This window comes from Myiozetetes cayanensis, unplaced genomic scaffold (genome assembly GCF_022539395.1).
Source record: "Myiozetetes cayanensis isolate MyiCay16 unplaced genomic scaffold, myiCay2020 scf15, whole genome shotgun sequence".
NCBI lineage: Eukaryota > Metazoa > Chordata > Aves > Passeriformes > Tyrannidae > Myiozetetes > Myiozetetes cayanensis.
Window position 1 is genome coordinate 11,029,159 of NW_026087159.1, and position 11,235 is coordinate 11,040,393.

Consider the following 11,235-nt stretch of genomic DNA (forward strand, 5'->3'; position numbering starts at 1 on the left):
GAAGGGATGTGCTCTTGAAGTGTGAAGTAGGACGAGAGCACAGCACTAACACCACTGAAAGGATAATGGAATCGCACAGTTCAAGTGCAGCCCCAGCCTCCAGTGGTGTGCAAATTTCAATAAGCCTTTTTTACTACTTTAAGATTTTAGAAGGAAATGATGAGGCAGAGAAAAGGTGTACCCGAAAGAAACCCAGGAAAGTCTAAAGCCAGCTGAACAATGTCAAAGAAAGTGCTGAAACAGGAGTTTAATGGAATACTCAGAACTGAAAAAGAAGAAAAGCATGGGCTACAATGTGAGCTGCACAGGCTTTGAAGAGAATATCAAGCTACGAAAAATTAGGTAACAGTCCAAGTAGCCACTGATTCAAGATCTCACCAGAAACAATCCCTAGAAAATCCCTGTGGATGGATGGAGGTGAATGGCAGATATTTTTGGCAGAGCAGTGGATCAAAACATTCAAGTTGCAGTCCCTTCCCCACCTGCCCTTCCTTTCTGAACCTGGGATCTGCCACAGCAAAGCAAATCCCTTCACTCCTGAGAGGGCAGATGTGCTATTGCCCCAAGGCCAGGCCCAACTACCCCAGGGCTTATCATGTACCAGCTGCACTAAACTCCTCTCTACTTCCACTTTGGCATGTTTGCTGTGTTTGATGCCTGACAGATCTTATTATACAGTCACTTCTTCAAGAGAGTGATCAACTCTCCCTGTGCACTCATAAAGATTGAGGATCACTGGATCCTACCTTATTCTTTGGGAATAGATGCAAAAAGAGCAGGCAGTGCATGCCAAGGAAAGCACTAGAGGGTGGTATCTGGATACTTAGTGGTACAATCTCTAGGAAGATAAAACACCCATGTGCAACACAACGAACCTGAGGATGCTGCCACACGCTGTGATATTCACCTTTTTTTTTGCACAAAGGGAATACACAGGGTATTCTGAGGAGGAAAATCCATCAAAAACACCACCAGAGTTTTATCCAAAAGCTCTTTTTTTGGCTAAAGCAGCTTAAATTTGTACCAAGTCTCAAAGGCATAGTTTAAGCAGAATTTTTTTTCCTGGGGAAGTATTACAAACAGATTGTGTTTTTCAAAGACTTAAGAGTAAATGATGGCTTTATACTGATTTCCCCGTGCTAGGAATGCAAATGAGAAAATGAAGAGTCAGATGACATCCCGTTGCTGTTGAATAACTCTTCTTATCCACCCAAACCACTGTAGTCCTGGCACAGTTATCTCCAATACTTCATTTTCTGCACTTTAATTGTCATCTGATTTGGGACCAGTCTGTGTTTATTCTCCAAAAGCCACTATCACGGGCAAAGGGACTTCCTTATGATGTGAAGCCTCATCTGTTCTTCACAGGAACACAGAGCACAGTGGCTTCTACAAACACAGCAGTTCCTCTTACCGGTCAATCAGTCCGCACAGGCATCTGAGTATGAACAAAGTGCTGAGTTTGAACTGAAAGAAAATTGTCTTGGCAGAATTCAAGGAGACAAGACAAAATAAATTACTCTGTCTGCTTTACTGGTCAATCAGTTCCCATATTATATCCACATACAGATGTGATCAACTTAACTTGTGCTTATGTAACCAGACACGTTATTTCATTGCTTCATCTTTAACTGAGTAAAACTGCAGCAAATTAGTTCTGGTGCTGTGCAGAATTACCTGCTGTGATGAATTACCTGTTCACTCTTTGAACAAAGTCCATAAAAAGCACACAAAAGTCATTTATCCCATCAAATTGCAATTTGGACCATGCAGCTAGAGCACAGCTGACCCGAGGTAGAAAGTTCACAAGCCACTCAGCTCTGCTTCCAAATTAATCCCTTGCATAAGCTTGATATAAAGCAAACACAGCATTTTGGCATGGACAAGCTTCTTGATGAGCTGCATCCATCATGCATTCCCGAGGGACTCTCTAGTATTTCCTTACCAAAAGGCTCAGTGTAGTTTTCTTTCAGAGCTGCAGAAGTGAAGGCAGCCTGGATCCCAATGCCAATGCTACCCAGTGCACTTACACGTTCTTAAGACTTGTAATGTGCTAAAATAAAACTGCATTTGACTACAGAGTTGGACTATTCTGAATCTAATAAGCGATGACAACACAGAAACATGCTGCTATTCTGGTGTTGTTAATTACTGTGCCCAAGGCCCATGACAGATACCTGATACAGGAATTGCCTATAAAATTGGAATTTTTTTCCTCTGACATTACTGATGTCACGTCTTGGGTATCAGAGCTGATAGCACAAACAATTCTGCAAATATATGGGCAGGAAAGCAAAATCCCTACCAAGTGGTATAAAACCCTTATCTCTCCCTACAAAGCTCAATGTAATCTTAACTAGGGATCACAAGAGATGTCACACTATAGAAAATATTTGCTTCCAGAACTGTAGCAGTTTAGAAATAAATGCTAGATAGGAAGAAAGGAACTGGTTTAACGTAACGTATGAGTCATTATCATGTAGAGAGATGCCATTATAATTCAAATATAAAAACCAAGGTCCAGTTTTCACTTAGTAAAACTGGGAGCTATGTTAAAGCCATTTAGCATTAAGACAGGACTCCTCTACTAAACACAGGGCACACAGAATTCAGTGTCTACCCAGCAAGTCTCAGGGATGTTTGGAAACAGCAATCAAAACAGTTTCAACACTCAGATCATCAGAATCACCTTTGGTTTGGATTTTCTGGGGAGGGCACACTTTACACTGAAGAAAAAACACACTGTATTGCAGATGTAACACCACCTTGTAAAGGAAAGTGCTCTATCACAGGGCTTCACATTAAGAATTATCCAATGCTTGCTAATTCTGTAGGAATTATTCTAGGAAAAGGCTCAAAGTGTGACATGGTTTGAGAGCAAAGTGGGTTCTTCTGTCTTCTCTTTCAGACATAAACCCACCTACAGTCAAAGACTCATTTCCTTGAAATGAGCAGTATGAAGCATTCCAGCTGTGAAGCTAAACTTCCAGTTGATCTCCAACATCAGCAGAACCATGTTAATGACTCAAGCATGCTAAGAGAAACTGCATCTCGAGGATGAAAAACTGCAAAGGTATTAAATGGCTCCCAGTGGTGCCTGCAGCAGGGGCTCACACCCACAGCAGTGTTTGTTCTTAAACTGTGACTGCTGTTACTCTCACTCATAAATCATCCTTCAATTAAAAACAGTTTTAATTAATAGCATACCCCCTGTGTCTATGCCCTGGGCCATTTCCACTAAAACTATTAAACCATGCTGTGTCATACGCCAACTATAAGCATCAACAGCTTTTTTTTCAGGCCTGTGAGTAGTTGGTACTGTTGTAAGAGCACAGTTGCAGGTAAGCACCTGATCACCCCTCAAAACACTGGGCACACAGGGGAGTCATCTTAGCAAGAACATGCCATCCAAAGCCAGTAGGACAAAGAGGGTTGTGAAGCGTGACAGCAAACCAGCACCAAGAAAACTCAGACCCAGGCATTCAGCCAGCCACTCACCAAATTAACTACTCAGCTTTCCCAGCTCTTCACCCTGGGCATCCCTCCCCACAAAGCTTCTCAGTCAGTATCCCTGCCTTTTGAAACAGGACATTCCTTGGCTCTGTCTGTCTCTTGGTTTCAGAACTGGGAGAACAGCACCTAAAAAAGCTGCTTTCTACAGAAATCCACATGCATTTCCTCAATCCTTTTTCTTAGTGCTTCAGGTTCAAACAGAACTCAATTCCCAAAAGTTTACCTCCATCTCATCTTACTATACCTCAGCATTGTTACACAACACTGTGATTTGTTTCTCCTAACAAAGAAACTCAAGCTCTTTGTCCTCATTTGAGAAATCCAGACACTGGCACGTCTTTAGAGAAGAGAATGACACTGGGGGCCATGAACCACACAGCAGTTTCTTCTTGCAAGCCCCATTCAAGCACCTGAGGGCCTCCTCTTGCAGTGACACAGCAGGCACTCCTTTCTGTCAACTTGAACAAGCAGCTTCTGTGTTTCTGTTAAACTGACAATTGATTGGAGTTAATGAAACATTAAAGTGGCAGTTGCTCTTTCTTATTTTTAAGAAAAATTTATACTCCAAGAGCTGGACTCTGCCCTGAAAGATGACTCAGAACCAGTAACAATCCTGGTTTGTACAAGACAAAGTGAGTAAGTGTGTCCCAGATCTCACACAGCAAAGCTGTCAACATACAAATAACTTTAGCTGCAAGTTAAAAATAGAATTAGCTCACTAGTTTGTATGACTTACATTTAATATTTCAAATGAATGGTTTTGCATAATACCCTGGAAAGCAGTGGAATAAACACTTCCAAACAAAACATATGGTGCCTCAGTCGCCACGTCTCAAGCCATGCTAGCACATTCCAGCCCTCATCCCATCTCCCCAAATTGTTTCAAAGGACCCCTTCCTCCTCTTGCCCCATGGGCTGCAGTTCACCTAAATTTCATTCATCCCCGTATTAGGCTATTTTGTGGTAATACATGTCTGGCTCAGTTTGCTATTTAAGGGGTTTTTGCTTTCCCATCTCTTACTCATCCCCTGCCTGAGGCTCTCAGCACTCCCTGTCCTGCTGCGTGGGCTGTCAGGAGCCTAAGCACAGTTTCTTTAACTACAGTAACAATTGAATACCATAATACAGCAGTCTAAAAGCCATCAAAATTGCAATGACATCAAACATCTTACTGTTCACCAAAGCACTGAGAACATAATTTTTCCTCCAGCACCACACCTTCCCTTGCCCATCACAGTGATCAGGTAGCCAAGCCTGCCCTCTAGCTTGTCCTGCTGCAAAATCACAGCCTTAACCTGCCATCAGCTTGAGAGAGAAAACAACACCTTCTGGGAGGGTCAGTTTGTTGTTTTTGTATTAGGCTGTTTTCTTGGCGTTTTGTGTTTGGTTATTTTTAATGTTAAGTGAGACTTACTACTCATCCCTCTCTGACAACGTTTCAAATGTATTACCAAGACTGCTTCAAATTCACGTACCTTAATCAATGCCAGGGTATGACAAACAATTCCTGTTAACAGCATCATCATCAACATCACCATTCATTCTAGAGATTTCCTACTCAGTGCTGGCAGGTAATAGTGATTTAAGTCAGGCATCCCTAAGCTCAGGCCAAAGCTGCTCACTTTCACAGGCTGTGAAAGCATAAAATAGATATAGAGCTCAGAACCCAGCTAGTGAAGAACAACAGATGTGCTCCCATTGAAATCAACAGCTCAGAGTTCTGTAACATTCAGTTTTTCTGTTACTGTCTTCCAACACCAAGTAAAACCTCAATCTCCTTTTACCACAGGTTTAACTTTCCATTTATTCTCCACTGTGAGCAGTGCTACATATTTCTGTCACCCTGTGCTATATATGAGCAGTATTAAACACACTATACAATAACTGTTCAGCACACGTGCTTGTTTACTGGACCTTGTATTGCAGGGTAGTTCTTTATTGAAAGGAAGTATTTGCTCTACAATGCACAGTTCATACACTGGAGAATGGGAAGCCAGTATGCCCACATACTTTGTGTTTCAAGTACTCAGATGATTCTTCAGTTTGCTGGCAGCAACTTGACAGCAGGGGTCTGGGTGAGGAAAGTTAACATGTCAGAAGCAAAGTGTAAAAATTGATTTGCATTATTGTGCCTTGGTGTCTGTGCCTGTGCACACCTGGCACTGGGGTGGATAAGAGAGGATTGAGACGTGGGAACACATTCCTCAAGCCACTGGAGATAACCAATTGTTGTCTGATTTATGCCTAGGTTTCACCATGGACACATGCAGCACCAAAACCATGCCAAGCCCCATGTTAAGCAAAACACTTCCAAAAAAAGGTTAAACTAATACAACAATCCAGAAAACTCAAATTAACAGAACAACCTCAAGCACAACAGCTTAACAGCCGTTATCAGTCTTAGGAGAGTTTTATGCCTTGCTGGAATGTTAGGAGAATGTTTTATCCAGAGACTGAAAAGCTTGCTAACAGCACAGAAGTGGAATGAAATTCGGGTTATCCTACAACACAAAAATCTCACTATGGTTTGACTAGAGAAAGTTCTACACACAACCAAGGAAGAAAGAAAACAATCAACATATTGTATCATTTCACAGTGTACAAGTAAGTATTCATGAAGAGAAGGCAATTTTCTGTGTGGTCACTCCTGTGTTCTCTGCTTCATAAAGGACACCATTTACAGATGGCTACAGATTGTTTCTTTTGCTCCTTCCCCTGCCATCCATTCCAGCAGCTTAAAGCTATTACTGACACTGCTTTACCACAGGAAACCCAGCTGCATCCTTCAGCAAATATCAAGGAGATACATACCTGTGTAAAGACATACAAAAAATATGCTATGCCCTTTCCTTTGCATCATCAAGATAAAGGAAATTGAAGATTAAATTTTACACTGCAATAAAAAATATATTTGAAAACAAACAAAAAAATTTTATTTCACATTAGAAAGACATCACCTGAGTTCCTAAATAATTCTGTTTTTTGAAATTACTTCTAAACTAACTCAGAAATGTACTAATTACACCTGGCTGGGAGGGAGGTAATTTTCTTCATAATAGCTATCACGGGGCTATGGTCTGGATTTGCGCTGAAAGCAAACACACTTGAGTGTGCAGCTTTTGCTTTACCTGTTAAACTGTCTTTATCTCAACCCATGAGTTTTCTCACTTTGCTTTCCTGATTGCTCCACTCATCCCACGGGGTGGGCAGAGTGAGTGAGCAGCTGCATGGTGCTCAGTTGCTGGCTGGGCTTAAACAACAACCCCCACAAATCAGGAAACTATCCACAGCAAAGTGAAATTCCATCTTTTCCACTATAGTTGGACAGTAAGTAGTGCAGCTTTTTTAACTAGCAATTTAATTCCTTGAAAATGTAATGCTTGCTTCATGCCAATATTATTTTCGGAGTGAGCCAGAGGCAAAAATAGCTACAGGAGTTTTCAAAAATATATACTTATTCCATCCTAATTGCAGGTGAAGACCTCCTCAGCCTGACGTAACAGAGGCTGGCTAAAGAACAACTTCCATTGACATCACAGAAAACACAGGTACACAGTCAGGATGAGCACAAGTCTTATTTCAACCACAGCTGAGGCACCAGCCTCCTTTTCGTACACGTGTATTATACATTTTGAAGAATTCTTTTCCTTCAGCTCACAAAAAAACCCCTTGATTTACAGTCTGTAGACACCAGGTGACATGATCTTCGTTCTAGTCCTGTTTGCCTTCCCGCCACTGCCGCGAGCCCTCGTTCCAGGCTACATAAACAAAGAGAGCAAGTACCACGTGGACAGTAACCACAGCCACTATGGCAGCATAGAAATAGCTGTCTCTGTCGGACATCCCTAAGGAACCTGGGAAAACAAAGAGAGTGAAGAATATCAGTTATTAGGAACTTTGACATGGCAACTCACAATTCTTCCTAAAGACCAAAGTTAAAAGTGCTCGTGTATCAAAAGACTGAGCTCAACACGATTCGTAGGAAAGAATTCACCGTGATAGTCAAAGGCCCTGAAACTACTTCTGGAACAAAGCAACACTGCAGTATTCAATATTTAAGATAAAATACCCTGGATTTGATGTCAACAGCTTATCTACAACGATTTCTGTTATTATCTTCCAGCACCAAAAAACCGCAACATCCTTTTTTCCTAACTCTCTTTGGGGGGCAGGAAAATGAAGGAGCAGGGGGAAGGAGGAAGGGGGAAAATTCTGTAATTTATTTGCCAATGTAACAGGAGAAAACAGTAGAACAATTACATTTAGAGGACTGTTGCTTTCTATATTTAGACCGTAAAACAGTAACTCCCCACCAGTTAAATTACATGAACACATCGCATATGAAATAAGCCTTCAAATATCGGAAGAGCAAGCATCGAAATACTGTTTCCCTTAATTAATTCAAGAAAAACCCAACAAAATCCCCCAAAGAGCAAACCAAAAACCACACATTACACCACTCCAAAAATACCACCCTTCAAAGACAAGCTCAATCCTTTCAGTGCTGACAGATCTTGTCATTAACAGTGAAGTTAAGGCTCAGTTTGTTACATTTCAGATAAAAAAAAAAGCTGAAAGGGATCTTGAAAGTTACTTAACAAGCTTTGAGCCTTCTATGTACTGCATACAGCAGTACACACCAAAGAGAAGTCTTGAAACAACTCAGTTTCATACTCACAAACTGCTCTTAAAAGCAGCTGCTTTCTCCCTCCCTCCTCCCCACTTCTGAAGGAGATAACTCCCTAGTACTGCAGGAGGAAAGAATTAAAGCCTTGCAGAATTGAGACTACAGCATGGCTAGCTGTTCAAACAAACAGTTAAAAATCTCTCTTCCTTCTTTTTCCTTCCTTCTTTTTTTAAATTAAAAGAAAGTTCTACAAGCAACCACATTCAATATCTGAAACTGCGTATATGAATTAACTTCTTTACACTTACAAACACAGATGTTCTAAAAAGCAAAAAATAAACCCCACAAACAAAATTATTCTGCCCTGAACACATGATTAGTTTGCAATACCTGCAGGAAACATATCCTTGATGATTCTGACAAGAAGTCTGCTGTAGGTTGGTGTTAGATACCCTTTAGATAAGGGGAACAATACACTATATCCTATATAAGCCACTGTATAATAAACAGTAAATATTGGACTGCAGACCAAAGTGCAGGGAAGGATGCACTGAGCATTTACAGAATTTTCTGTGCTAATACAGACATTAGAGAACTTTTTGTCTTCATAAGGAAACAAAACAGGAAGAACAAAGACGCTATTACAGGATTGTGCTTTTCCTCTTTTTTTTTTTTTTTTGGTAATAATAATGCTAATTGGCAGAAGCAGAATTACCTTCAAATACATAAGCCTTTGATGAAAAATATAGCCCAACAGGTAATGTAATCATTAGAGCTGTGAAGAACAGAAGCGTTCTTAAAGTTGATGTTAATGAACCCTCATTTCTGAAATAAATAAGAGAAGTTACACACAGAAGAAAGTCACAATATACACGCCTGAAACAGGACAAGAACTTGTCCCAAACCGAAGCAAATTACTTTTCAAGAGTTGAGTAAATGTATTATTTGAAAGCAAAAGACCTGGAATATGCATTTGTTTGCTGCAATAAAAAATGAGAGTATTCAAAATGATGTCATAATTCTGCCAGTCAGAGCTCAAAAACAAGATTAAAAACAATATTTAGGTTTTTTTCCCTGTTACTGCCTTGCAAGCATTAACAACTTAGGGGTATTATGTTAATATGTTTATCAGTATACTATAATATACAAATAATTATTAAATATCAGACACATGCACTTGTCACATGACAGTTTTCTGTATTAAAACTTGCCAAGTTCCTTTATTTTATTATTTTTTAAGTAACTACAAGTCCAGGAAAATGACATATCCTACAGGCTGGGTGGGATTTAGAAGAAAGTACACAGAATGACTTGAACATCTTACTACTGAAAGTTCATTTTTTTAACGTGTTGTTCCTCTACTTAAAAATAATTTCTCAGCTTCCATTAAGAAAGCCGGAATAACTGTAACAACACTCAGAACATGGAGCCAACACACAGAAACTTCTTTTGCCTTCACAGACCTAAACCCAGAGAATCACTGTGAAGGATTATGTTCTTGGTAAGGTCTCCCTGAACTTGATCTGCTAGAACAGGTATTGTGTTTACAGAACACCACATAGAGCTTGTTCTGTGTGTGCTTCATCCAGTTCTCACTCACTCTGCCTGGCTGACCACATCATTTTATGCTCAAGTAAACACGTCAGCCAGGCAATATCCTTCTGACTTTCAAAGACTAACTGATTCAAGGGCATGTGTTCTTAAGGGCTTTGAAACACAAATATGCACAAAAGCCAGCTCAAGTCAGGGATACGTAATTCTTAAAACTCCCGGGCACCTTCAAAGCATTTTTTTTTTTTTTTAAAAATAAAAGTAGTTTCAAAAAGTTTTATCGAGACATATTTGTGCCACAGCATATTGCTTGAAATCACGTTTTAACCTTGACACTTCTTTGGGGAAAAAAAAAAAAGGGGAAGTGGGGGAAAAAAAATTCTCATCCCCTGGCAGTGACGTGCAGCCCCGCACAGCTTCTCCTCTGCAGCCAACAGCACTTCCTGCTGGCCATGCACCGGCCATCCGAGCAGCACAAAAAAGGAACAGGCATTCGGAACCTTTTCCTTTGCTAGACTTTGCCTCGGGGTCTCGGGAGTGGCGAGCACAACCCCACTCAAAACTCCCCTAAGGAAATCGGAGACTCCTCCATCGGCACTTACCCACAGAAGAGAGTAAGATGACCTCCAGCTTACTACCAAAGTTAAAAAACCTCCACTGCTGACAAATACTTTTCTTACACTGACATACTCTCAGCGCTTTCCCTACGCAGCAAAAACAAACATCCGCGGGTAAGCTCAGCTCAGCTCAGCTCAGCTCAGCTCAGCCCAGCCCCGGTTCCCCCGGGAGGCCTCCTGGCAGTGCCGGGCGCGCTCCCCGCCCGCCGCGGCCTGGCGCGCAGCCCTCCCCGCGTCCCAACCCCCTCGACCGTCCCTCCGCCGAGCCCTCCCCGTGCCCGCCCCGGCACTCACGGCCTGAACTCGGCCACGGGCACGGCGCTCACGGGCCCGGGCCCGAACCGCTCCATGGCGGCCCCGCCGCCGCCTCAGCACCCGCGGGGGCCGCCGCGCCTGCGCGGAGGGGCAGCGCCGCTGTCGCCATGGCAACCGCCGGGACGGCGCGGCCTAGCGGTGGGAGGTGGGAACTGCAGCGGAGGGCAGGCCCCGGGCAGGGGAGGGATGAGGGACGGAGGGAGGGACAGGGGGATGGAGGGATGCGGGGAGGAAAGGATCAAGGAATGACAGCCTAAAGGGACCGAGGGATGGAGGGATGCGGGGAGGAAAGGATCAAGGAATGACAGCCTAAAGGGACCGAGGGATGGAGGGATGCGGGGAGGAAAGGATCAGAGGATGCCAAGATGAAGGGATGCAAGGATAGAGAGACAAGTGGATTCAAGGATGAAGGAAGGCAGGGATACAGGCATGAAGAGACAGAGGGAAAGAGGGACAAAGGGACGGAGACACGAAGGGATGGATGGATGGAGGAATGAAGGGATCGAACGAAGGGACAGAAGGACGGAAGGATGGAGGGATGCAGGGACAGAGGGACGGAGAGATGAAGGGACTGAGGGAAGAGGGGATGGAGCAATGGAGGGAAGCGGTATC

The 11,235-nt window shown here is 42.6% G+C and overlaps 1 protein-coding gene across 1 annotated transcript; it reads right to left on the reverse strand.

The window, feature by feature from the left end:
- Nucleotides 1–5,400: 5,400 nt before the first annotated feature.
- Nucleotides 5,401–10,699, reverse strand: VMA21 (vacuolar ATPase assembly factor VMA21). The gene is made up of 3 exons (XM_050310574.1): nucleotides 10,603–10,699; nucleotides 8,856–8,965; nucleotides 5,401–7,367 (listed from the first exon to the last, which is right to left on the reverse strand). The coding sequence occupies exons 1-3, from the start codon at nucleotides 10,656–10,658 to the stop codon at nucleotides 7,225–7,227; spliced, it is 309 nt and encodes a 102-aa protein (XP_050166531.1). The 5' UTR covers nucleotides 10,659–10,699; the 3' UTR covers nucleotides 5,401–7,224.
- Between the last annotated feature and the right edge of the window lie 536 nt (nucleotides 10,700–11,235).

Coding starts and splice junctions, on each gene's coding strand:
- VMA21 (XM_050310574.1), bottom strand. CDS start 10,658: ATGGAGCGGTTCGGGCCCGGGCCCGTGAGCGCCGTGCCCGTGGCCGAG. Junction 8,966..10,602: donor CCCGTGGCCGAGTTCAGGCC/GTGAGTGCCGGG, acceptor TATTTATTTCAG/AAATGAGGGTTCATTAACAT. Junction 7,368..8,855: donor AAAGGCTTATGTATTTGAAG/GTAATTCTGCTT, acceptor TTGTTTTCCCAG/GTTCCTTAGGGATGTCCGAC.